This window comes from Tenrec ecaudatus, chromosome 9 (genome assembly GCF_050624435.1).
Source record: "Tenrec ecaudatus isolate mTenEca1 chromosome 9, mTenEca1.hap1, whole genome shotgun sequence".
Taxonomy (NCBI): domain Eukaryota; kingdom Metazoa; phylum Chordata; class Mammalia; order Afrosoricida; family Tenrecidae; genus Tenrec; species Tenrec ecaudatus.
In genome coordinates this window covers 153,836,351-153,864,034 of record NC_134538.1, presented here as the reverse complement: position 1 = coordinate 153,864,034, position 27,684 = coordinate 153,836,351, and the positions used below count along the sequence as shown (strand labels likewise).

Below are 27,684 nucleotides of genomic sequence, written 5' to 3'. Positions count from 1 at the left end.
CACTGGTGCATGTGAGGGCTGGAGGTACAGGGAATCCAGGGTGGATGATACCTTCAGGACCAAGGGTGTGAGGGACGATGCTGGGAGAGTGGAGGGTGTGTGGGTTGGAAAGGGGGAACTGATTACAGGGATCCACGTGTGACCTCTTCCCTGGGAGAGGGACAGCAGAGAAGGGGGGAAGGGAGACTCCGGATAGGGCAAGATATGACAAAATAACGAGGTATAAATTACCAAGGGCACATGAGGGAGGGGGGAAAGGGGAGGGAGGGGAAAAAAAAAGAGGACCTGATGCAAAGGGCTTAAGTGGAGAGCAAATGCCTTGAGAATGATTGGGGCAGGGAATGTATGGATGTGCTTTATTCAATTGATGTATGTATATGTATGGATGGTGATAAGAGTTGTATGAGTCCCTAATAAAATGTAAAAAAAGAAAAGAGGAGAAAAAATGATTAGGGCAAAGACTGTACAGATGTGCTTTATATAATTGATGTATGTATATGTATGAACTGTGATAAGAATTGTATGAGCCCCTAATAAATTGTTAAAAATTTAAAAAAAAAGAACGTTCATAAAGGGCCTGAGAGAGGGGGAAATAATTGAAATTTTATTTGCCAACATTTCAACATGTAGCAGAATACACAGAGAGCTACAGCTTAAAATCTCCTCCCCTGCATGTATTATAATTGAAGGGCAGCAAAGTAAATGGACATTATCATCATGAAGAGAATAATGTAAAAGTCAACATCAAAATAAAGGGAAGAGAAAGGGAAATATTCTAGATGAAGGAGCTGCAAACAAGTTCATGGATTGTGATAAGACTTGTATGAGCCGCCGATAAAATGATTTTTTTTTAAGTTCATGGAGAAATGAAATGGAAAGATAATGGAATCTTCCCAGGAATGTTTTGAAGTCTCTCATGTAGTTAAAATTGGAAGTAGAAGATAACCACACGTGGAGAAAGGGTGAAGTTAGGCTGAAGAAAATTCACTTGGCTTCTTCCTTGACTTGATCACTTACTTTCCACCCCCCACCAGTTCGATTGGCTTATAATTCACAAATCATATAATGGCTCAGGCACATCATGAAGAGCTGTATAATCCGCCACCATCAATTTGACTTGATAAATTCCTGGTGTTCCTGCTAGCCCTCTTCTCCGGCTTGGAATAATTCTTGGAGCTATAACATACGTGTACCTCCGTCCAACCTTAGCAGTCTAGGGTTATATGTTTTTGCTGCCAGTCTTCAGAATCCATTACAGGGAGTATCTTTTTCAATACAAGAGTTTGACAATACCTTAAAATGGCTTTATAATATTATTTTGGGATTTTGCCGACGCCTAAAAAGCAAGCAGCTGAGAGAAGAAAGGGTTCAGAGAGTAAGAATTTAAGAGGTCAATTCAAGGTCAAACCAAACCTAAGGGATGGAGAGGAGGAAAGAAGGAAATGACGTCAGGAGGGGCCTTCAAAAAGGCCCATGGAAAAATGAAATGGGATGAGTGGAATTTTTCACAAATGCTTCGGCACCTCTCATGAAATTGAGGGCCACAACGCACGGCTCCAGGGGGGTGCTGCCCCCCAGGAGAAACGGTCCTGCCCACTGGTGACGCCGCCTTGCAGGAGGAGACGGGCGGGGAAGCATCAGTGTAAACCTGTGAAGTTGATAACTAGCTGTCCCTAGGACACAAACATTACAGTAGTTAGGGGCAAAGAACCACGGTTTATGTGACTTACCCTTAAATTGTGTGTACGTGTGCAAGGAGAGAGCAATTAGGGTGACATTTAAAAGGGAAGTGTCCCCGAGGGGGACAAACAACGGAAATGTGGGTGATGGGAAGCAGCAGACGGTGTAAGAGATGAAAGTCGTCATAATAACTGATCATTTATCAAGGAGTCACGAGGACGGGAAGGTGGGAGAGGGAGGGGGATAAAAGGAGGAGCTGATACCAAGGGTTCAAGTAGAAAGAAAATGTTTCATAAACGATGATGACAACAGATGTCCAAGTGTGCTTGATCCAGTTGATGTGTGGGTTGTTATAAGAGTTGGAAGAGACCCCAATAAAATGTTTTAGAGTCAAAAAGGGAAAAAAAAGATTGTTGTTCTTCGATGCCGTTGCATTGGTTCAGACTCACGCTGCCTGTGTGTAACAGAATGAAACGCTGCCCCGTCATATGACACCACTGTGGCAGTGACTGTGTAAGTCCACCTCACTAAGGCCCCCGTCGTCTGTGTAGGAGAAAGATGTGGTAGGTGGTCTCTGTAAAGATTACACCGTGGAAACCCTGTGGCTCAGGTCATGATGAATCGGAGTCGACCTGATGCGACGGGGCTGGTGTTGCAGTTGGTTCTGAAGGGCAGTGGAATGATGGTAACAAACAGCACGGGCCCTGCAGCATAGTGCTGAGGCCCACAGTTTTATTTGATAAAAATTTGTATTTCAAGTTTCTTCTGGAAAGGCTGAAATATGTATTTTTTTCCTGCTTAGATAAAAGTATCATTTACCCCAGTTAAAATATTATAGACTATGTGAGCAGACGCATGTCTGGCATGCTTAGCCACTGGGGAGTTGCAAATGGAAAGTACAAGGAACTACTAACGCACATCTGCTGGAATGTCTAGATACCGTATATACTCGAGTACAAGCCCACCGGATATCAGCCGAGGCACCTAATTTTACCACAAAGACTGCATTTCCGGATAGGGCAAGATATGACAAAATAACGAGGTATAAATTACCAAGGGCACATGAGGGAGGGGGGAAAGGGGATGGAGGGAAAAAAAAAAAGAGGACCTGATGCAAGGGGCTTAAGTGGAGAGCAAATGCCTTGAGAATGATTGGGGCAGGGAATGTATGGATGTGCTTTATACAATTGATGTATGTATATGTATGGATGGTGATAAGAGTTGTATGAGTCCCTAATAAAATGTAAAAAAAGAAAAGAGGAGAAAAAAATGATTAGGGCAAAGACTGTACAGATGTGCTTTATACAATTGATGTATGTATATGTATGTATGGTGATAAGAATTGTATGAGCCCCTAATAAATTGTTAAAATTTAAAAAAATGTGCTGAAAGAAGAAAGCTGATGGTGTCCGGCTATCAATAGAGATAGTGTCTGGGGTCTTAAAGTCTTGAAGGTGAACAAGCAGCCATCTAGCTCAGAAACAACAAAGCCCACATGGAAGAAACACACCAGCCTGTGCAATCCCGAGGTGTAGAAGGGATCAGGTATAAGGCATCATCAAAAAAAAAAATCTTACCATAGTGAATGAAGGGGAAAGTGCAGAGTGGAGAACCAAGGCCCATTTGTCATCCACTGGAGATCCCCTCACAGAGGGGTCTAAGGGAGGAGATGAGTCAGGCAGGGTGCGATGTAGCACCGATGAAGAATACAGCTTTCCCCAGTTCCTAAATGCTTCCTCCCCGCCAACTACCATGATCCAAATTCTACCTTGCAAGTCTGGATAGAGCAGAGGTTGTACACTGGTGCAGATAGGAGCTGGAGGCACAGGGAATCCAGGGTGGATGATACCTTCAGGACCAGGGGTGTGAGGGGCGATACTGGGAGAGTAGAGGGTGAGTGGGTTGGAAAGGGGGAACCGATTACAAGGATCTACATGTGACCTCCTCCCTGGGGGACGGACAACAGAAAAGGGGTGAAGGGAGATGCTGGATAGGGCAAGATATGACAAAATAATAATTTATAAATTATCAAGGGCCCATGAGGGAGGGGGAAGCAGGGAGGGAAGGGGGTAAAAAAGAGGACCTGATGCAAAGGGCTTAAGTGGAGAGCAAATGCTTTGAAAATGATGAGGGCAATGAATGCACAGGTGTGCTTTATACAATTGATGTATGTATATGTATGGATTGTAATAAGAGTTGTATGAGCCCCTAATAAAATGTTTTTTAAAATGTGCTGAAAAACTTGGCTTATGCACAAGTATATATGGTGTGTGTGTGTGTATACATGTATATATTAGCATTAAATACTGTTAAGGATAAAGCAAAACTGAGTCACTCAGACATTTGTATTGGAGATGTAGCATGACTTATACTCAGGTCCACTGGGTTCCATGGATCTGTTGCTTCCAGCAGTGCTCTGGGGGCATAACATGCTCTGCCAAGGAGCCCAATGAAATTGATGCTTATTTGAAAAGACAGTTCCTGAGGTTAGTGTTTGAGATTTCGTCGGATCCCAGATGGGCAATTCCCAATGGCCCTTCTTCATTTTCTTGGCAAATGAAATCACCCACAGCTTAGTCTATATGTTCAAGAACCTACCAACCCCCCCGCCCCAGTTGTTTCTCACCCAACAGCCCAACAGCCCCGGCCTCTGAGATGCCCCTGGCCTTGGAACAACAAGTCCTTTTGTTGCAAGAGTGTTATTTCCTTGGGGAGGAGATTAGGAGGTATCTGTTGAATGGCTTGCTTTCTCTCCATCCCAAGGCAAAAATCTCCAAGCCTGGGCTCCAGAGCTGGGGGAGGGGGCCTTGACATTGTCCTCTCTGAGGGACACGCCCACTTGAGGAGCTGAGCTCAAGGTTCTTCTGTAGTTTTAGAAACAGCAAGTACATTGGACACAATTTTAATCATGAAGATGACAGAGGGTAGGCACGTGAACTTGAGGGAACCCGAACCAAATGCACTGCCACCTGAGTCCACTGCCCTGTAGGACAGGGTCCTGGCCCTGGGGCGTCTGAGACTGAGCCCCTTTACAAGAGCAGAGGCCTCCTCTCTCTCCTGAGAACTTGGGTGCAGGGAAGGCAATACATGCTAAGGGGGAGGGTGGGAAACAACGGAGGCAGGGGACAACGCTGGGAGGAGTGCTAAAACTAAGGTGCAAAAGGAGCTAACTTACCTTTCCTTTTTGAAAGAAAACACAACAGCCAGTAAGATTTACCTTGCGTTCGTCTCTGGCATGTTTATAACCTGCTAGAGTGGAAGTCCTTTCCATCTTAGTTTTCAGGTATTTCTTGGGTTTTAGCTAGATAAAAGAACCAGATATAAAATCATCATTGAATCAAAACTTTGACAATCAGTAGACATGCAGAATAAAGCTACCTCGGGACTTCTGCTTCTAGGTGGTGAGGACTGGGTTTCCTTTTCCTGGAAGCCAGGTTTCTTGGCTCCGGGACTCACCCAAGCCCTTGGCTGTAAGGCACATTCGGCCTTACAGAAACAAGTTTCCTAAAATTACCTTTAAGTCAAAGGAGAAGCTAGACTGGCCTAGACCTTGAGCATTGGGCTTCACAAAATAAAAAAGTTGCATTGAGATGTAGCAACTTATTATGCAATTCAACATTTCAAACAAATTACCGTACATACTCGAGTATAAGCCGATCCGAATATCAGCCGAGGCACCTAATTTTACCACAAAAACTGCATTAAAAATGTGCCGAACAACTTGGCTTATACACGAGTATGTACAGTAAGAAGGTTTTTGCATTCACCACCACAATAAACTTTGGAACATTTACGGTATTCCTTCTTGTCCCCAATGCTGTTGACTCCCCAGTTTCACCCCCACCTCCCTTTCTATGCTCCCAGGTAATTATTTACCCTATTGCTGTCTTCGCAGGTCCACCCATGCTGACTTCCCTATACAGAAAAACATGCAAAACAAAGACAAAAAAGAAAGAGAGAAAGAAAACAGGGCCCATCGACAGCAACCAAACAAGTACAGAAAAAAAAAACCCAGAAAAGAAAGAAGATATTATGAAGTTATAGAATAAATTCAATTTGGATCAAAAGGGAGCTCCAATGACAAGACATCACTCGCCAGCCTAACCACAGCTGCTGACATCCACTCTCAACTCTGTGTCTGAGATTAAGGTTGTTCACACTCCAAGATGCTGGCCAGCGGGAACTCACTGCAGACCCAGTCCCCGTAGGCATCCTGCGAATGGACTTTGAGCTTCCGCTATCAACCATAACATTCTGAAAACTGGGTATTTAGAATTTAGGCTCTGGTACTATTCCCTCCTCCTGTTTTGGATTTTATTCTTTATCATCTTTGGATCACACAAGCTAGTGCGCTTCTTCCATGTGGGAGCACTCGGCTCCTTTGAAGAATTCTCTATGTGCAGTCAGCTCCAGAAAGCCAAACCCCAAGGTCAGACTAGAAACTGTTTTAGGGTAAATTGTTCTGAGGAAAACAGTGTTCTGGTCCCATTTCCACGGTAATGTTGATCAGGTGTGGTATAAAACTCTTCTCTTTACATTTTTGGCTCTCTGGTTGAAAGGTTAAGGATCCCGGGTGGTGCAGTGGTGGGCAGTTTGAACCCACCGGCCGCATCCTGGGAGAAAGAGGAGACCATCTCTTCCTGCAAAGATTCATACCCTTGGAAACCCGACAGGGCAGCTCAACTTTGACCTGTGCGGTCATGATGAGTTGAGTTCCCCAACCCCAACAGCTTTATTAGCATATGATTCACATTTCATACAATTCAATAGCTCAATCACATCAAGAAGGATGGTGACTGAACGATTGTTCAATCACATCAGCAATCGTTCAATCACGTCAACAATCGTCACCACAATCAATTTTAGAAAATTTCCTTCATTCTTGTCCTCATGATTAGCTCCCCATTTCCCCACCATCTCCTCCAACCCGCCCCCCCCCAAAAGGAACCATGAATCCAAGTACTGTATAGATTTACCTATCCTGGATGACATACACAGAAAAACATTAAAACCAGACAAAACACCTAAGGAGAATAACGAAGTAAAAGAAATAAAAACCTCAATCAAAAAGAAGGCGGGAACTATTAAGAACTAGAACACTTGATCTCTATTATTGACTTAATTTGAATTTTTGTTTTGATTGAAGATAGAGTGGTTTTCTCTAGTCTTTCCCATAATGACAGGGACAATTCCTGGTTATGTGTTACGAAAGAAATAGAAGATGTTGAAAAGTGGAGAGAAGGCAGACTGAAGAGAGATTTCAGGATCAGTCTTCTAATTATTTTACGTTGAATGTCCACAAATTTTACGTTGTACACGTTTAGCTCATGACCACTCTGTTCTGACTAATCTGTGGCTCCACCTCACCTGGGCCAACCAAGGCTGAATGGGAGGCTGTGTTGGGGTCCTGTGGTTAGTTAATTCCGCCTCACAGTGAGCCTGTGAACAACAGGAAACGCTGCCTGGTCCTCTGGCTTCACACAGCGATTGCTCTATTCGGGCTCTTTGTTGAAGCCATCGAGTCAGGCCAACTCCTTGATGATCTTCCTTTTTTTTTTGCCGAGTTGCTACTTTCCCGAGTACGATGCCCTTTTTAGGGACGGCTCCTCCTGATAACGTGTCCAAAGTCCTGCGATGAAGTCTCCCCACCCTTGTTTCTCAGGAGCATCTGGCTGCACGTCTTCCAAGACAGATTTGTTTGTTCTTCTGGCCGTCTGTGGTCTATTCCGCATTCTTCGCCAACGCCATGATTGAAAGGCATTAATTCTTCTTCAGGCTTCCTCTTTCCTCGTCCAATTGTCACGAGCACTTAGGGTGGACTGAAGAGATCGTGGTTGGGGTCAGGTGCACCTTCGTCCTCAAAGTGACATCGTTGCTCTTCGACACGTCAAAGAGGTCTGTGCAGCAGAAAGGAGTCCTTGTAGTGTCGAGGCTAGACACAAGGCTGCCACGGTCAGCAGTTTGATATTGCCAGCCTGCTCCAAGGGAGAACCATGAACGTGGCCCTCTCCTCCTGCAAATGCCTCCGGCTCCGAAACCCACAGGGGCAGGCCTACCCTTAGGAGCACTGTGAGGCAGAATCCACCCCACGGTAGTCCGTTTGTGTTGGCTTTGGGCTATGCAGCACATTTACCATCACTTGCGTTCTGGACTGCTGTTTCCATGGGCATGGATTTTGGATCCAAGTGAAATAAAGTCCTTGACAACGTCCATCTTTCCTCTGTCTGTCATGATGTTCTGTCTGTCCAGTTGCAAGAACGTTGGTTTCCTTTCCATCGACTGCGCTGTAATCCAAACTGAAGGTCGCAGTCCTTCATCTGCATCGCAGCACTTTAAATCCTCTCCGCAAGCCAGGCAGTGTCAGCTGCGCATTTCAGGTTGCTAGTAATCCTTCTTCCGATCCTGCTCTCATGTTCTTTTGATTTTTGAAATGAACTTGTATGTCAGGAAAGAATCCAAGTTATGTTAATCTAGGTAGACTAGAGTAAACCAAATTCACAAACCCTCACATTTTATCAGAGTTTTATAGAAAGGGTAATTGTACATTAAGCATCCCAACCCAATCCAGTGCAAGCCCATAAGTCTGACATTAGCCCACATGTCCGACACTGATCTAGAGAGTCCTCCTCAAACTCACAAAAGACATGCAACGACGCCAATTGCAGGAGGAAAGCCGAATCAGTGAACGTGTAAGCATCTCAGCGCTGGCAGGGGTCTCCACTTGGCTTCTCCAGCACCCAGGGCTGCATCAGGGCAAGTCTGTGTGGCTTCTCCTTGGGGATGTCTCACAGGAAGTGAGCCTTTCCAGCTGAGGCAGAGAACTAGCTAAGGCAGCTGCACCCTGATCCGACCATCAGAGAGCAAGAGACCAGGCAGGCGAGGCTTGTCGAGCCATTTCTCTCTCTGCCCCTTCAATTAATCCCATATGTTCATCACTCAAGTCCACTTGGGCTTTTTTCCTTCCTCCCTTTATAGCCACTCAGACCAATGTGTGAATCTGAGGGGGAAGGAATTATTTTTGTTTTTAAAGAAAAACATTCGGAGTAGTAGCATAGCCCATCTCATCAACTCCAGTCATGAACAGCATCCTGCTAACCCCCCATACATGTGCTCTGTCTCTCCCTTCCTCCTCCTCGCCTTCCCTCCCTCCACAATGACCTGCCCCTGCCCCTGCCCTTCCCTTTCCCTGCCCGCACCCCATATTCCTGGCTTCCTGGTAGTCTTCAAAGTCAGAAATGGGCATAGGGATACCAGGAGAGTAGGAGGAAGGTAGGGAGATTAGGAGAGGAAAGGGGAACTGACCACAATGATTGACACATAACTTCACTATCCACACCCACCCAGGGGGAGAACAACAGAAACCCTGGGAGAATGGAGACAGTAGTCATTGTCAGATATGAAAATAAAAATTTATAATTTATCAAGGGGTCATGAGGTGGGAGGGGGGTGGGAAGGAAAAAGAGGAGCTGATACAAACGACTCAAATAGAAAGTAAGCGTTTAGAAAATAATGATGACAACATATGTACAAATATGCTTGATACAATTGATGTATGGATTGTTATAAGAGCTGTAAGAGCATCCAATAAAATCTTTAAAAACCAAACAAAAAAAGTTTAAGCATCTATAGGTATTTGGTTGTATTGCTGAGTTTTCCATTCTAATCCATTGATCTTTATGCCTATCAATGGACCAGTACCAGGTTTTTTTGGTTACCATGAGTATAGAAAAGGTTTAAAAGCCTGGGAGTGAAAGACCTATTACTTTTGCAATACTGGGGCTCTTCCCTTTTCATATACAGTTGGTGATTAGTTTTTCCACTTCTTTGAGGAATTGGGCTGGGACTTGAATAGGAATTGCATTGAACTTGTAAAATGCTTTGAGTATTATTGACATTTTCATTACGTTTAGTCTGCCTATCAAGGAGCCCTGGTGGCATCGTGGTCACAAGTTGGTCTGCTAACTGCAAGGCAAACAAACAGTTCAAAATCACCAACCATCTCACAGGAGAAGAAGGGGCTTTCGATGTCTGTAAACAGTACAGCCTGGGAAACTCACCGGGGCAATTTCATCCTGTCCTGCAGAGGACTGTGAGGCGGCAGGGACGCAACGGCAGTGAATTTACTTATTTTTTAAAATCCGGGATCAGCGTACACTGTTGCATCTATGTAAGTCTCTTTTGGCTTTCTGTGGGATTGCTTTGTCCTTTTCTTTGTATGGCTCTTTTTGTTTCTCTGGTGAGACTTTTCCCCCCCTAAATATTTTATCTTTGGCGTAGTTATTGTAAATGGTATTGGTCTTCTAAGAATCATTGTTAAATAAATGTCACTGTTAATATCTATGTTGGTGTTACATTAGTAATAATTGACAAAATTAATTACAGTTGTTAAAGAAGTGATTGTCTCTCAGAATAACTCTAACACCACAAACGTTTTTGTTGTTGCCTTGTCAGTCACAATAAGAAGAGCATCTCAACTGATGCAGGGAATGTTAAGAGAGCTGTCAGAGCCCCCAATAAAATGATTTCAAGAAAACCGAAAAAGAAGAGCATTGACTAAGCTTGCCTCTATCCCCTCAGCAGCAGAATAAAAGCTGGTTCTGTTTATACTCTAAACCAGGAGCCCTGGTGGCTTAGTGGGTTATGTACTGGGCTGTGAACCACAAGGTTGGTGGCTCAAACCCACCAGCTGGTGCTCCTTGCTTCTGTCAAGACCGACAGTCTCAAGAACCCTAGGGGGCAATTCGACTCTGCATGGCAGGGTGGCTCTGGGTGCAGTTGACTCGCTAGCAGTGGAGATAGATCATGAGAAGAGAGGTCCAGTCATACCTGAGGGGTTAACTTGAGAACATAAGACTGAGAGTCGTTGGATTCTGAACTGTCAGAGCCTCGGCTGCTGAAAATAATAATAATACAAATAGTTAACAGTATGTTTTTGGTAGCATTTTCAAATGTCAACTGTTTCTTGGACTTCAAACCATTAAAAAAATCATATGGAACTGGTAGAAATAGTTCTTAGAAGACGAAGGAGATTGTTGGCCAAGAGAAGTTTGAGTGTCTAGTTGTTCCCGAGGGCTTGGACGTAGAGTTCCTGTGGCTGAGTGCATGGGGAGGGAGGACCAGGCGGCCACATCAGTGGAGGATAAGCTGTGGAGACGTGGGTATTTTCATGTCTGACTCACTGCTGAATCGCCAGAGTGAGACAGTGTCTGCCACATGCGAGGCAGTCAAACATACTGGTCAATAAGTGAATGGATGAATGTTCTCTGTTCAGGCATTTCTTAGGGATTGGGAGTATCACTCACTCTTAAAATTCTGAGACGGCTCATGAAAGGTCTCCAGATTTGGACTCGATCATTTAAACCAACAGTGTAAATTATGAAGGCAATGAAAGTATAAGTGTGCTTTACACAATGGGTGTATGTATGGATTGTGATAAGAGTTGTATGAGCTCCAATAAAATGATTTCTTAAAAAAAAAATAAACCAAAAGTGTAGTGATCACTTCCGAGTCTCCAATGCTACATGAATGCCTTGAGATCTTACTTGAACACCTTTCCATGACTACCTTGCAATAAATGGAACATGTATGCCTGGAAAACCTGAGCATTTTTGTATTAATTGCTCTCTCTTATCCTGATGTGCTTGATGCACCATCCACACGCATGGAAGGGACAGTGGATCGCACTGGGGAAATCGGCTGCGAAAGCCCTCTTTGAAGTGTTATAAAGCGAAGAAAGCACTTTGAAGGCTGAGCTCCACCGGACCTACGCCACGGGATTCTCAATTGCTTTCTGTGCCTGGGCAAGGTGGGTAATGAAGAAAGAAGGCAGAAAAGGACTCGATGCCTTTGAATACTGGTGCTGGGGAAGAATATTCAATATACCGTGGATGGCGGCCACAGACTAATAAACAGATCAGTGTTGAAGAGGTACAGCCAGAATGCTACTTAGAAGGGAGGATGGTGAGACTTTGTCTCATGTACTTTGGACAGGCTATCAGGAGAGACCAGTGCCCGAGGAAGTCCATCATGCTGGGTCAAGTAGAGGGTCAGCGAAAGATAGAGGGAGACCCTCAATGAGATGGGTTGACCCAGTGGCGGCAACAGTGGCTTCCCAAACAGCAATGATGCGCAGGAGGTGGGTGGTGTTTTTTCTGTTATAAGGAGATTATATGAAGGACCCTTTGAGGTCAGAGTAGACTAACAGTAACAAACTTTCTGCTTGAAAGCCACATTTAAAATGAAGTGGCTTTCAAATGTTTGTCAATAGAGGACAGATTGAGGAAGCCATGGTACATCTATACGTCAGAGTACGAGGTAGAAATCAGGAGAATGTCTCTGTATACACAATATATACTGATTTTCGTACCATCATAAGTAGAAAAAGCCAGTTACAGAACAATGTGCACTACTCTTACATCAGGATGGTATAAAGGGTGTGGTTGTCTACTCCCCTAGTCAAAATTAAACAATGAAAGAATTAGCAAAAGAACGAATGAAAATGGTAGCCCATGGGGCAGGAGAAGTGAGGAGGGGTTGGAGGAGAGTGTGTGTGTGTGTGTGTGTGTGTGTGTGTGTGTTGGGGGTGGGGTGGTGGACAAGGAATCAAGACTCCTGTGAATATTCTTTGCTTTATGGTTTTTAAACTTCCTACCATGTAAATGTTTTATATAATTAGAAGACTGAAAAAACAATCAGAAGGGGAAAATTCGTTTTTTACCCAGACAGAATGGTTCCCTTTCCTTTTTGATTCCTGTGAAAGAGAATCTGCACCACGATGATCTACCACTGACCCCCTCCCTGGGGGACGGACAACAGAAACGTGGGTGAAGGGAGACATCGGTCAGTGTAAGACGTGAAAAAAAATTTTTATAAATTATCAAGGGTTCGGGAGGGAAGGATGGTGGGGGAGGGAGGGGGGGAGGGAGGGGGGAAAATGAGGAGCTGATAGCAAGAGCTCAAATAGAAAGAAAATATTTTGAAAATGATGATGGTAACAAATATACAAATGTGCTTGACACCATTGATGCATGTCTGTACTGTGATAAGAGCTGTATGAGCCTCCAATAAAATGATTTTTTAAAAAAAAGGAGAATCTAACTGTATATCCCACATGGGATACAGACTCAAACTAAAAAGAGTTACAAAGTTATCTTAAAATATATCCAATAGTCATTCTGTTGGTAGCAATATTGTGGGTCTGTTATGGGATAAAGCGCGTAGGCAATTACATGAATTGGGAACCTCTTCACGAGACGGCTTTCAAGTCTCCAGAAGCAAAGATGTCACTCGGAAGGCATTTTCCGTTGCTGCGCATGCGCATGCCCGGAACGCTGGCTAATGAGTGCAGCGGAAGACTGGGGGGGGAAATGATATAGCCGCATTACACTGCAGGCAAAGAAGATGGAGAGGCCGACAACAGGGAAGACCAAATCAATGGGCTCATTAGAAAGATGAGCTAAGGCGTCTACCACGATTATCTTTGTAAGCGGGTAACTTAATAAAACAGTATCTGATTTCGACTTGAGAAGAGGGGAAACACTGTTTCCGAGCCTAGAACATTTCGTGGTGGCTGAAGTCTACCAAAGACAGCAGCAAAGACCAGGCAGCTCAGTGCCGAACAAGAGGACATGTGAGCATCAGGGGAACAGTGGCTGGAGCTGATGGGAACACATCAAATATGAACAAATCCGTGAGCTTCAAATGATGCTCTCCTTCTGCAAACAAAGCCATGATTGAACCCTGGCGTGGCAAGGTCACTGGCTGGAAGATGAAAAATGTCTAAGTCAAGGGGAAGAAGCAGCGTTGAGGAGTCTTTCTTAGAAGGAATGTACTTCCCTTCTCCAACAATAATCTCTGAGCATTTCCTTTTGCACCTAACTGGACACTAACTTACAGCAAGTAAGTGTCATCTACGCATGCGCTATCTAGCCATACTCTGAATAAAGGAATCATTATGAGCAACCTTGAGAATGTCTTGCAGTACAACTGCACATTGTAGCGTCTCAAGAACCCTGCTTGAATGAATGAATCAAAAGTCTTAACTGAAGTCTGGCCCAACTAATATTTGTAGAAGAAAAATTCCCCCCCCAGGTAAAATTAATAACCACGTTGTAATATTAGTATTATAAAATGCATAAAACAGGATAGCACATTATATCATTTCTGCAGTCCTGACTTACCTCGACTCTCGATCCATTGCAATTTCCATTAGAGATGTATCTGAATCATCAATGATTTTTTCTAAGTTCATATGCTTCTGCATTTCCTCCAATTCTTTCAGGCACTGAAAATACTAGACAAAAATCAGACACGAGTCCATTTCTATAAATGCTTCCTCATCAAACCAATGGAATGTTTATGGGCACTCGGAACGAAAGCTTTTGGACATCAAGTACCCATGCTCATCAAGATGATATGATTCATAGCAAACCTCCGAGACAGAGTTGAACTGCCCTCTCAGGGTGCCGAGGCTATCATGTTTATGGGGGCAGACTGCTGCATCTTTCCCCACAGAGAGCCACTGGCCTTGTGGTTGGTAGCTGGACACTAACCACTGCCCTTTACCAAGTCCCTCCCTTCTCAGTGCCCTCAAGCGAACCGATCCGACAGGGTAGAACTGCCTCTGCGAGTTTCCGAGACTAATGCTTTGCTGGAGTAGAGAGCCTTATCTTTCTCTCTCAGAGCAGATGGTGGTTTCAAACTGCTGATCTTATGGTTAGCAGCCCAACTCGTAACGAGTATGCCAGCAGGGCTCCTTGACCAAATTCCAACCGCCCCCAAATTTTGTAAGAGGAAGAAACTGCTGAAGGTCCACAGGCAATGCGCACCTAAATGGACTTGGTTTACCTTGGTTCGGTCCGGGTCACAATAGTCCAGGAGAGAATCACAAAAATGATATCCCATTGACTCCAAGTCTTTGGCATTGAAATGAGTGCCTCGCTTATAACCTGAAACATCAGTATGTTGATTCACCATGACGACCACCTAACCATCACCACCACCCCCGGCCTCAAGATGTAAAACAGAGTATATACTCAAACTTCTGTTACAACTAAATACCCTCTCCTTTTGCCTTCCTTCCTCGGGGTAGATTATCCAACTACTGAGTACCTTCTCTCACTACTCCTCCCTCACCCCCATCAAACGCCATAACTCAGGTTCTCACTCCACTGCCTCCCTGCAGGACAGGCTCAGACTGCCTCTGTGAGTTTGAGACCGCGACTGGTTGCTGGAGTAGAAAGACCCATCTTCTCCCACGGGCAGCTGGTGGTTTTGAACTGCCAACCTTGCGGAATGCAGTCAAGGCGTAGCCACTCTAAGTCTATCCATGATCAGTTGGAAATAGTCCAAGGAATCCCTTTGAGCAAAGCTTGGGTAAAAATTGAACTTTAAAAAAAATGTTTGCATCATCATGGAGAATCCTACAGTAGTTTCAAAGCAGTTTGGGGGGCTTTTTTTAAAAAGGGGGGCAGAAATTATCTACGTGACTTTCTAGTATTTTCCTTTGTGTCAATACAGTTTCTGGTAAGGTGGGATTCATCTTAATATAGTTTCCTAACTGCTTGAGATATGCTAGGTGTGAGCCCAAGACAGCTTCCCCTAGATCACAAATATCCTTTATTTTTCATTCAGGGAGTCAATTGCTTCCATTTAAGTAAAAGTCTATCAAAGAGTCAGGCTCTCATTTGCATTGCAAAGAGAAAACCCATTAGCCACGTTTCTACCTGGTATTTTAAGTAGGGACATTGTTTTTTTTAATCATTACTGTCATCTATAGAAACCTATTAAAATACTCAAACAAGCGAAGGTTAATGCATGAAACCTGCTAGACAGTAGTATCCTCTCTACCTGTGGCCCCTGGTTTACAAACGAGGTTCCATCCCCAAATTTCTCTGCAATCCGGAACGTTTGGGGCTAGTCCACAGCTAATGTCATTTGGTCAATGTTGGGCGAAGTCGTGCCTGCTTGTTATAACAAACCACTGTACATACCTCGATTTTTTTTCTTTTTAATCATTTTATTGGGGGCTCATACAACTCATCACAATCCATACATCAATTGTGTAAAGCACATCTGTACATTCATTGCCCTCATCATTTTCAAAACATTTGCTCTCCATTTAAGACCCTGGCATCAGCTCCTCATTTCCCCCCTCCCTCCCTGCTTCCCCAATCTCATGGACCCTTGATAATTTTTTTAAATTAAAATAGGCTTAATGGTGGTGAGGGACTAGGTGCTGGTTCCTAACTATGGGTTGTACATAAGTTGGGCATTGTATGTTGGTAACCCGGGGATTGTCTGCACCTGCTAAAACATCCCTTTCTAGATCTATGTGCACATATTTACAGGTTTAGTATTAAGGTAGCAGAAGGACATTGGGCCTCCACTCAAGTACCCCCTCATTGCAAGAATACTTTCTTCTATTAAATTGGGATTCTATGATGCTCACCTTCCCGACACAACCACTGAAGACAAAGGGGGTTAATAAACAAATGTGGTGAAGAAAGCTGATGGTGCCGGCTATCAAAAGATATAGTGTCTGGGGTCTTAAAAGCTTGAAGGTAAACAAGCGGCCATCTAGCTCAGAAGCAACAAAGCCCACATGGAAGAAGAACATCAGCCTGCGTGATCACGAGGTGTCGAAGGGATCAGGTATTAGGCATCATCCGAACAAAAAATTTTACCACAGTGAATGAGGTGGGTGAAGTGCGGAGTGGAGACCCAAAGCCCATTTATAGGCCACTGGAGATTCCCTTGCAGGACCAGTGGTGTGAGTGGCAATTCTGGGAGCATAGAGGGAAAGGGGGAACCAATTACAGCAATCTACATGTAACCTCCTCCCTGGGGGAGGGATAGCGGAGGAGTGGGTGAAGGGAGACGTCGGACAGGGAAAGATATGACAAAATAATAATTTATAAATTATCAAGGGCTCATGAGGAAGGTGGGAGTGGGAAGGGAGGGGAAAATGAGGAGCTGAGGGCAGGGGCTGAAGTGGAGAGCAAATGTTTTGAGAGTGATGAGGGCAACGAATGTACAACTGTGCCTTACACAATTGATGGATGGATGGATGGTGATAAGAGTTGCATGAGCCCCTAATAAAACAATTAAACAAAACACATCCCTTTCTAAAGAAAAGGAAATGATAAAACACTCATCAGACTGTGTGGGTGTATCTATTCTATTTCCAGACTTGGTTGGGGATCAACAGTAGTATTTATGGGGAAGGAGGTGCTTCCCACTAAACTGTCTACACTCCAACCTTGGAAGGAGATCTCTGCTTTGAAGCGTGGGCGGCCGGAACGAAGCCTGTTCTTACCCAGGGTCGAGCCGCAGAACGTGGCCTCCATGGTGAAGCTGTTCCTGATGCCCATTCTCCACATCACCACCCTCCCCGTTCCCTCTTTGCTCTTCTGCACGTTAAACTTGCAAGCTGGGAACGAGAACTGAAAAGAGACGCACAGTCAGGCCCGCTGGCCTCCTGGCTGCTGGCTCTCCTAGGCAGCGGGGCTGAGGACACAGAGGTCCTACCCTCATGCCCCCACCGGGTATTTCTAGATCAATGTGGGAAACACCGCCACACACACCTCATTCTTTAAGGATGGCATATGGACATTTCCGAGAACTACAGGTTCGAATTCTGGCAACACACTTTGCTCAGAAACCCGAAGTATAACGTATGGACTCATTCCTGATCCTGTTGAGTAAGAGCTTCTGCTTTGAAACAAGTTCTAGGAAGGGCCTTTGACGGGTTTGGGTATGCAGATTACTGGTGTAGATTTTCAGCCGGAAAGATTCTCTATTTTTATGTGAAGGACTTGCCTCAAAACTCACTGCCATCAAGTGAATTAATTCTGATTCCCAGCCACCCCCCAGGTTGGAGAAGAACTGCCCTTATGGGTTTCCAGGACTGCAATGCTTCGTGGGAATAAAATGCCCCTCTTTCGCCCACAGACCGGCTGGTAGTTTCCAACTGCTGACCTTGGGGTGAGCAGCCACTCCACCACCAGGACTCCTGTGAAGGACTGGTAGCTGCTCTGAAAGACTGTGATCCACCGAGGGATATCTTTTTTAGACTTAAATTAATATGAAACAAACAAACCTCTTTTTATTTTTTTTGCATTAGCACGTATCCAAATAAACCCACTGCCACTGGCTGATTCCAACTCTCAGCACCCCTCTAGCAAAGAGTAGAGCTTTCCAAGTGGGTTTCTGAGATGAACCCTTTAGGGGAATGGAAAGCCTCACCTGTCTCCTGTCGAGTGGCTGGTGGTTTCAAACCAAGGACCTCGTGGTTAGCAGCCCAATTCATAAGGCGCACGTGTAGACTGGGGTCACCGTGACCCCCTCAGGATGTAGAGTTCTAGCATGTTCTGTACAAATCTTCTCTTCTTCCTGCCGTCACTTCTCTCTCAACCCTGGTCCTCCCAACCACTCGTCTGTGGGCTTGGTCACTGAAGTTTTCGTTTTCTCAAGGTTTTTAGATAAATAAAATCACGGTGTATTCTTCTGAGACTGGCTTCTTTTTGGCATTCCACCGAGGTGTGGTACGTATTAACATTTGGTTTTCTCTTATTGCAGGGCAGCATTTCATTGTATGACGCTTCTAAACCCTTGTTCATCCATCCCCAGCTAAAGAACACCGAGTTGTTTCCAGTTTGGGGCAATTATAAAAATAGCTGTTGTCTTTGTGTACAGGTTTTGTGCAAATGTACATTTTCACCTCTCCAGGATAAACACTTTGGTGTGTGTACTAGGCTTCACTGTCTAGAGCAACCAGTGACATTCAGCTATGTAGAAGAAAGATCTTTAGATTGAGAAGAAAATATATGTCAAGAAGGCTCCTCAGCCCAGTCAGGTCCATGGGTCCACTGCTGGCTGGGCCCACTTCAGACTCAACGTGGCTACAGGCCAATGACACAGAAAGGTGAAGTAGGAGGCAGGGAGCTCATAGGCCAGGGAGTGCAGAATCACGTGGATCTGAGGTCGGTGGAAGCATGGCCGAGTGCCAATAGCTCTCAGCATTGGGCAGTCCAGATGGGGCCATCCATGGAGGCATCGTGGGTTAGTTGGCTGCTAATAGCCAGGTCAGCTGTTTGAAACCACCAGAAGCTCCATGGGAAACATGAGACTCTTCACTCCTGTAGAGGTTGGAGACCACAGAGGCAGTTCGACTCTTTCCTATAGGGTTCACGTGAGTTGGGGAAGTTCTACTCTGTCCTTCAGGGGTCAGTGAGTTGGAGTTGAACTTGTGAGCCTCAGAGATCCCTGGAGGACAGGCAAGATGTCTCAACAAGCCTTTTCTAAGTGAACTGACTGGCGAGGGATAGGGTACTGGCATTATGCTTGTGATGCTAAATTCCTTAGGCATTTTTTCCTAAAGGGTGACTTGAAGTAATTTTCATGTCATGTTAAATAAGTGACTCCAACATAACTACCATCTGTGGAAAATAGCAATAAGCCTTATATCTCCCCCTTCATGCCAATGTCTAGTTTTGCTTATTTCATCGTCTCATTGAACATTCCATGATCCACCGTCCAACAGGGGCAACATTTAGTAAAGATGAAGTAGTGACAATCTTTTTTGTTTTGTTTTCAAATGCCTTTTGAAATATATACAAATCATTTTATTGGGGCTCTTCCAGCTCTTTGATCAAGCCATACATCCATTTTATCAGCACATTCATCCATCCGTTGCCATCATCCTTTTCAAAACCTTTTCTACTTGAGCCCTTGGTAGGAGCTCCTCTTGTTGCCCTCCCTCCCCCGACAGTCTTTAACGCTGCTTACTTTATCTGGGCAGTTCTTGCTCAGCATAAGTGGGAAGATTCGCTGCTGTAAATACAGCGCCTTTGACCTGTTGCTGCTGTCACAGCCGTACATGAAGATGTTCTCCTTCCTGCTGTGCCCATGCAGGTCACAGTACAGGATCACCTCCCGCTTCTCCATCAATCTGCCAAGAAGAAAAGGAACAGGCCGCTAAGTTCTCCCCTCTGCCTTCGTCTTCTACAAGTGCAGCAATGGCTTTATAGGTTTAAATAGCCCAGGAAAGGGGGTTTCTTATGTTCTAGCTCTCCATCTCTCTCTCTGCTCTTCTCTTCATATTACTACTAATATACATTTCAAACATTCTGCAGTACATTCCTACTGACTAGAAGTAAAGCCGAAAGGCCCTAGCCTCCCACGACCAGACTCCAATGACGTTCTTAAGCATATTCCAAGACTTTTCCTACAAGGCTCCCTCTGGCTACTTTGGTCTTTGCCTCCTACAGAGATTCTACCTTTTTACTAGATCATCTATCTTTGCTTCCTCTCTGAGTCTGCAGAGACAACTCCCTGGGCTCCATCCAGCCTTCAAGACCGACCTCAAGTCTCCCTTCCTCTCATTAGTCAAGCCCAGAAGGTTTTCTCTTTGGGAACTCTTGTAGCACTTAATAAACCCCAAACAAACCAACAAGACAATCAAGCGGTCATTCCGTTGTCTCTTTTTCTAACAACTTGGTCAGAATCGACCACCACCAGCCTTCATCATCACATTCACCACTACCAATATCACCATCATTGAGTTGATTCCGACTCACAGAGACCCTATAGGACAGAGGAGAACGGCCCCTATGGGCTTCTGAGACTAGCATTTTTTAAGGGAGAAGAAAGCCTCATTTTTCAAGAATGGGATATCTGGTGGATTTGAACTGTTGAACTTGTGGTTATCAGTCCAGCTCGTAACCCACTCTCCTGCCAGGGTTCTTCATAGCATGCGATAGTGGTTTTATTTTGAGAGGAGCCCTGGTGGCACAGTAGGTTACTCTCTGAGCAGCTAACCACAAGGTCAGCAGTTCTAAACCATCAATAGCTCCTCAGGAGAAAGAAGAGGTTTTCTACTCCAGTAAAGATCTACATTCGGGGAGAAGGGGAACATAGGGGGAACCAATCACAATGACCAATGTACAGCCACAACAGAACAGAAATGTGGGTGAAGGGAGACAGTGGGTGATGTAAAATATGAAAATAAGAATAATTTATAAATTATCAAGGGTTCATGAGGGTGGGCAGGTGAAAAAGAGGAGCTGATACCAAGGGCTCAAGTAGAAAGAAAATGTTCTGTAAATGATGATGGCAACAGATGTACAAATGTGCTTGATACAATTGAGCGGGAAGAGCCCCCAATAAAATAATTTATTTTAAAAAATCTACATTCTCAGAAACCCAAAGGGGCCAGGTTCTGCTTTGTCCTGTAGGGTCACAAGGACTTAGAATCGGTCAGATGGCAGTTGATTTGTTTCTTTTTAATTTTCTTGTCGTTTGCGTATACATCCCTCCCCCCCCATTTCTGGCAGCTAAACTTGTGAAGGGTGAAGAATGCTTTACATTATCTAGAACAGTGGTTCTCAACCTTCCTCATGCTGCGACCCTTTATTACAGTTCCTCATGTTGTGGTGACCCCCAACCATAGCATTATTATTATTTTTTTCGCATTGAAAATTTCTTTATTTCAAGTGGGGGCCGGGGCAGAAAGAGCACGTTTGGTCCCATTAGTATTTCAAGATAACCAAGCACAGACTTGTGAGAATAAAGGCATTCCAATTTCCGGAGTCTTTTAATGCTAGTAATCTTGGACCGTTGCTGCATCCTCCCTTCCAAGTGAATAGCAGAAATCCTCTGTACTATATGAAGCAAAGACGATTCAAAGCCTGAGTAGGAAAGCGGTCCTGACATCCTAGTTAATTGGTCTGACAGCAGGTTTAGTGCTTCTGTTCTATCTCATAAAGTTCACCAGTTCGTCAAGTAGGGCCTGGGGTCTTAAATGCTTGCAAGCAGACATCTAAGACCCCCCCCCCACCCCTCCCCAGTTGGTCTCTGAGGGTGACAAAAGACTTTTCACTAAGGGAGGTGGCATGCCTTTGGTGTTGCTTCAATAGATGCCGCCATAGAGAATTGGTCTTGTCGCTTGATTGAGGTCCACAAATGATTGTGGAAGAGGTGCCTTCAAGGACCCGTTTTCCATTTCTCCTTTGTTTTTTTTTGTTTTTTTGTTTTTAATTTTTTTATTTTAACAATTTATTGGGGCTGATACAATTCTTTTCACAGTTCATACATATACATACATCAATTGTATAAAGCACATCTGTACAGTCTTTGCCCTAATCATTTTTTTCTCTTTTCTTCTTTTACATTTTATTAGGGACTCAAACAACTCTTACCACAATCCATACATATACATACATCAATTGTATAAAGCACATCCATACATTCCCTGCCCCAATCATTCTCAAGGCATTTGCTCTCCACTTAAGCCCCTTGCATCAGGTCCTCTTTTTTCCCCCCCTCCCTCCCTATTCTGCCCTCCCTCATATGCCCTTGGTAATTTATACCTCGTTACATAGCATTATTTTTGTAGCTACTTCATCACTGTCATTTTGATACTGTTGTGAATTGGGAGACCCCCATGAAAGGGTCGTTGGACCCCCAAAGGCATCTCGATCCCCAGACTGAGAACTGCTAATCTAGAACATACTCTGCACATACTAAGCACTATGGTAATTACTGAGTAATTAAGTAGCTGGTGACTTGGTGCTGAAACCAATTAATCTCTAACCCTTGAGTCAAGTGGGTCAACTATCATTTTGAGGAAAACAGTTCCAAAGCTTAAATTGATTTTTTTCTCCTGGTAAAATTCTAATATAGTTTTTTAAAAAAAGATTTTACTACAAGCTTGTGTGTGTGTAGACATTTACACGACCAATTACATTTCCAGACGAAACCTTCCCTACCGAGTGTTTGGTGGCATTAGTTACTTGTTTCCCACGGGCCAACATTCTCTTACTTGTGTTCTAGTTGCTCTGTTTCCAGTGTTCCCGTTTCCCTGCCCCCTTATCTGTCATCCTCGCTTGACTAATTGTTAACTTCTCAGCTAACAATTATTTTTTAAAACTCATTCCCCCCCTTTTTTTTTTTTAATTTTAACAATTTATTGGGGCTCATACAATTCTTTTCACAGTTCATATATATACATACATCAATTGTATAAAGCACATCTGTACAGTCTTTGCCCTAATCATTTTTTTTCTCTTTTCTTCTTTTACATTTTATTAGGGACTCATACAACTCTTATCACAATCCATACATATACATACATCAATTGTATAAAGCACATCTGTACAGTCTTTGCCCTAATCATTTTTTTCTCTTTTCTTCTTTTACATTTTATTAGGGACTCATACAACTCTTACCACAATCCATACATATACATACATCAATTGTATAAAGCACATCCATACATTCCCTGCCCCAATCATTCTCAAGGCATTTGCTCTCCACTTATCCCCCTTTCTTAAGAGCGCAATCTTTAGCTTGTATAATGGAGGCACTCAGGGACTATCACAACCACCCAAACTGAGCTACAAAGACTGAGTGAGTGACTGAGAGGCAGTATTCAAGGTAAACAGGTTGTGGTGGTCATGCCACCGTGGACGGACTTTGGGATTTTAAAAATATATAAGAAATTATGGGCTTTTTGTATTTCCAGCCTTTCTACAGCAATATAAGAAATGTTACCTAAACAAATAACAGCACGTACATGGACTTTGTAAGAGATGGACACACATCAATGTGTGATGTATGGTGTTTGTAGTAATACAACGCATTATGCTTACAGCAAAGGTGTTAAAACCTCAACCCCAACACTCAAGTCCCACAGCATTAGGGGGAAATCCCCAACTGTAACCAGCTACGCACCTCCATTATTATTTTAAAAAAAATTTTGTCCCTAAAACATTCTCACGGAGACGCACGCATTGACACGAAGGCATTAAGCATGGTTGTATCTCAAACAAAGCAAAGATAAAACAGAAAACAAATTCAAAATATGAGTATCCATATATTAACCCTGAGACGTGCACCACCATGGCTGTCGAGTCGCTTCTGACTCTGACTCATTGTGGCTTGACAGGACAGAGTAGATCTGCCTTCACAGGGGTCCCTGGTGGCCCCGTGGTTAATTAAGCACGGGCTGCCGACTGACGGGTTGGTGACCGCCAGCTGCTCCGTGGGAGGCGGTGAAGATTGATAGCCTTGGAAACCCCGCTTCTCTCTGTTCTATCAGGGCGCCATGAGCGGAATCAACCCCACAGTGATGTGGTTTTTCAAAGAGTCTTCAAGGGAGCAGACCCAGGTGTGTTTCTCGGGTGGGGCAGCTGGTTTGGAGAACCACCAATCTTTGGTTCGCTGCTAAGTGCTTAACCTCAGCACCACCACAACTCTTTAACCAGGAACCATAGCGTGCGCATTTTAAACACGGACTTTTTAATGGATCTTTCCAGGTTCTTATCTATTAATCAAGAGAAACTTCTCCTTCTAAATAATTCCTAAAGAAATAGGACTACGTCTTGAGTTATTTACCTCAAGCGCTCTAACTTGCTATCTTAGACTAAGGTCTACTTGCTCTTATTCTCAGACACCGGCCACCTCTGACTTACAAAGGGGTTCCATTGGTTCTGACCGAAGCTGAACACCCCCCCTTTTTAAAAAATATATTTTCCTTCTATTAACAGCCTCTTTATAAATCCCATCTCTGAACAGCTGAGAGCAGTAACCTGAGCCAATGATGCACTGTGGCATCACATGGCCACACAGACATCCTCTAGGGGGCGTCCTGCCAGCTCCCTTTTTAGGGAATGCAAACTGAGTACAGATCATTCCATGGGTCACTTCCCATGCTTCCCCTAAGGATGACATACTCCATAACCGCCACAGGACACTGCCTCAAAGGACAAAACTGATGTCAGAGCATGACTGAAGACCAGATCCCCAGTTTGTTCACACTAACGTTTTCTGATTGTCCTAGAATTCAGTCCAGGCTGTTACGGTCATACGGCACTGATGGTGCATATGAAAGCAGGGGGCCATCCCTGCACTTGCTGCTCAGCAGACCAAGGATGAGCATGAAAGCGAGGGCCTGAGGCTGGACAGCCTGCGGTCAACAGCCGCACACCAGGAGTTCCAGAAGCCTCACATGGCTCCTTCAAGGCACTGGAAGTTTCCTGGGGTCCTTCAGCCTCGAGCTGGCCTTGGGCCCCTGGTACCAAGCTAGGTAACATCGGCATAATCTATAGGGTTTACAAAGAGGTTTTCACAGCTGGAAACACTAACCCACAAGCTACTATTTCACACTATACACTGAGGAAACACACTGAATTCATTATAGCCCTCAAATAATTTTCCTATTCAACCCTCCCATTCATGAGGTAACTGTCACTAATTCCATTTTCTAGATGACAAAAACGGAGACGTAAACTGGGTGAGCAGGTGCTTGAGCTCAAAGTTAGCAAATGATGGTGCAGGGATTTCGATCTGAGATGCTCACTTCAGAGTCCCCGTCCAAGCCATAGACCACCGTCAAGTTTGGGGGACTTTGTACTTGGAATGGTGGTCTCTGACCCCAAGAGGTCTTCCTATATTATAATCCAGACACATAATCCACAACCGGAGCCCACCTAGGAATTCACCCCAATTCATTCAAAGACATGGAAACACTATGTGCGTGTTTTGATGGTTCTCAATCTCTTTGGCAAATTTCAAACTACTCACTTCAAATGCCCCAGGATGAGCTCGAGCCAATTATGCACGGACTAAACCACCTAATCGAATCATCCAGAGTCCTAGAGCAATCGATGACCCACCCAGTTCCAGAGGCCTCTAGGAGACGGGACTCATTTCCCCAGCCAGGGATTCCAGGGCCCCAAGTGAACCTCCCGCCATGCTGACGTGGGATTTAACCAGAGAGCGCACCAGGACGCATGCTTAACCATTTGTTCGCCGCACACCATCCAACCACCCCAGAGCCTGCTTGTGATCTGGCCGGTGGATCCCGGGGCCGACTGTCAGAAGGCTGTGGAATGAGCGGATACATCACTGTGGTAGTTATATAATCGTCACTTTGAGAGGACTGAATGAAGGGGTGGAGTCTAGTCTATCAATCGGATCCTAGCCAATGAGGCATGGCCTTCTCCTGAGAATTCTGGTTTTTCCTCCTTGGAGGTGGGAGACAGAGCAGCTGATAAGACACATGGACCCACCCTGATGCAGAGACCCCTGCCAGCACTGAGATGTTTCTAATGACCCTGGATCCAAAGACTTTCTACCCACTGGCCTGTGATCTTCTCTCTTTGTCATTGCACGTGTTTCATGAGTCTGAAGAGGAAGTTACAGACTGGAATCAGACATATAGGCTAATATCTGACTTATGGACTGGACTGTTTTCTCAAAGTTTAATTGCTCTTGTATATAAATCTCTTTCATATACACATATGTGTGTCCATCATATACACATGTGTCCATGGATTTGTTTTTCTAGTCTAGCCAGATGACCACAATCCCGCTTAGCTGCGGTCATAACCCTGAGTCTGCAGGGGATGCGGGGCAGGGGGTGGGACCCCGCGGGGAGCGATCGCGAGGCTCCGATTGATTACCTCCGGATCATGTTCCGGGTGTACCAGACGGACGGGCACGACTCCTTCAGGACGGACCTGTAGCTGCGGTTCAAGTCCCGCCCGGCCAGGGAGCAGCGGTAATTGCCCACAATCACGCCGTCCGGGTTCAGCATGGGCACCACTTTGAAGATGAACATGTCGCGGAGCAGCTGCGCGTCGTGCGAGTCGCCCAGGAGGTAGTCCAGGAAGCCCTTCATGATCCACGAGCTGTTGGTCTCCCCCGGGTGCACCCGCGCCGTGAGGACCACCGCCTTGCGCTGGCGCGGCTCGGCGCTGCTCTTCCAGGGCGTGGTGATGGTGAGCACGTACACCATGTTGCGGGCCAGCGTGTGGCACAGCACGCGGATTTTGCAGAACTTGGAGCGCACCGGGTCGCTGTGCACGCCGGACAGGTAGTCCTGCAGGTTGCTGTAGGTGTAGGGGTAGCAGTGCGCGAAGTAGCAGGTGTCTTTGCTGTGTGGAAACTGGAAGGTCCACGTGAGCGAGAAATAGTGGCGCCCGTCTGGCTCGGGGGGGTTCTTGTAGTACTTGATTTGGTCTCCGATTCTCTTCCAGCCCATGTGGTGGACGGCGGCATCCTTTTCCGAGTAGAAGAGGGGGCGCATGCCCCGGTTGTAGAGACTGGTGGGCTTGGTGAAGTTGACGATGGTGAATCTGTAGGCGACCCCTGCCTGCGTATTGGTGACTTGGAAATAGTACCACTGGGTGTGCTTGTTTGTGAAGAGGTCCGGGCGCAATGTCAACTGGTATTCATGCTCTGCCCTGGGGCGCAAGGAAGAAATGAAGTGAGCACGTGCTTCCTGGACATGTTGCTTAAACTTAAAGAAATAAAGACGATTCGTGTTCGCTTACTTATTCAGTAGAAGCCTTTCAAAAGACACCTGTATTTGAGCAGTACCCAATAGGGAAGTAATGGTAAAAGGCAAACATTGTGACGTCCTTGTCTTGGATGTGAAACCATTTCTATGCCAATTCTAAAGACAGGCTTATATTCCTTTATCATTTAAGAGAACACACAAGACTTCAGCATTGAATAGGATATATTTCAACTCATTTATGTTTCCTATTAAAATGATGAATTATTAAAATAGGTTAAAAAGTCTAATGTTTATTTATTTTTGTTTCAAACATATATTTCTCTTCTCCCCAAACCAAACTCCCTGCCCAAGAATCTATTCCAATTCACAGCAACCCATAGGACAGGGTAGAACTGCCCCTTGCGGGTTTCTGAGGCTGTAACTCTCGGTGGGAGTAGACAGCCTCCTTTTTGAACTGCTGATCTTGAGGTTAGCAGCCTAGTGCTTCGCCACGAATTCCAGAGCTCCAAAATAACCATCAACGAAATCTCTAACAACACATTGAAACGAATATGATCATGCAGATTATAAAATGCTGAGCTCCTTAAGGGCAAGGACAATATGGATAATTGTTTGCATTTCTCCTACTTAGCCTATCAAAGAAGTTCAGATCAAGACAAAAATAATACTCTTATTGCTACCTTACTGATACATGAGGGTAA

At 44.8% G+C, this 27,684-nt stretch overlaps 1 protein-coding gene across 1 annotated transcript in view; it reads right to left on the bottom strand.

The window, feature by feature from the left end:
• AGBL3 (AGBL carboxypeptidase 3) overlaps window positions 1-27,684 on the bottom strand; it is a 73,485-nt gene that overhangs the window by 23,288 nt on the left and 22,513 nt on the right. The window contains exons 6-13 of the mRNA XM_075557399.1: window positions 26,145-26,927; window positions 19,468-19,630; window positions 16,997-17,123; window positions 14,527-14,627; window positions 13,860-13,972; window positions 10,507-10,573; window positions 4,898-4,981; window positions 4,047-4,051 (exon numbers count right to left, since the gene is read on the bottom strand). Coding sequence (XP_075413514.1) covers window positions 4,047-4,051; window positions 4,898-4,981; window positions 10,507-10,573; window positions 13,860-13,972; window positions 14,527-14,627; window positions 16,997-17,123; window positions 19,468-19,630; window positions 26,145-26,927 — 1,443 coding nt within the window. The remainder of the gene's footprint in view (window positions 1-4,046; window positions 4,052-4,897; window positions 4,982-10,506; window positions 10,574-13,859; window positions 13,973-14,526; window positions 14,628-16,996; window positions 17,124-19,467; window positions 19,631-26,144; window positions 26,928-27,684) is intronic.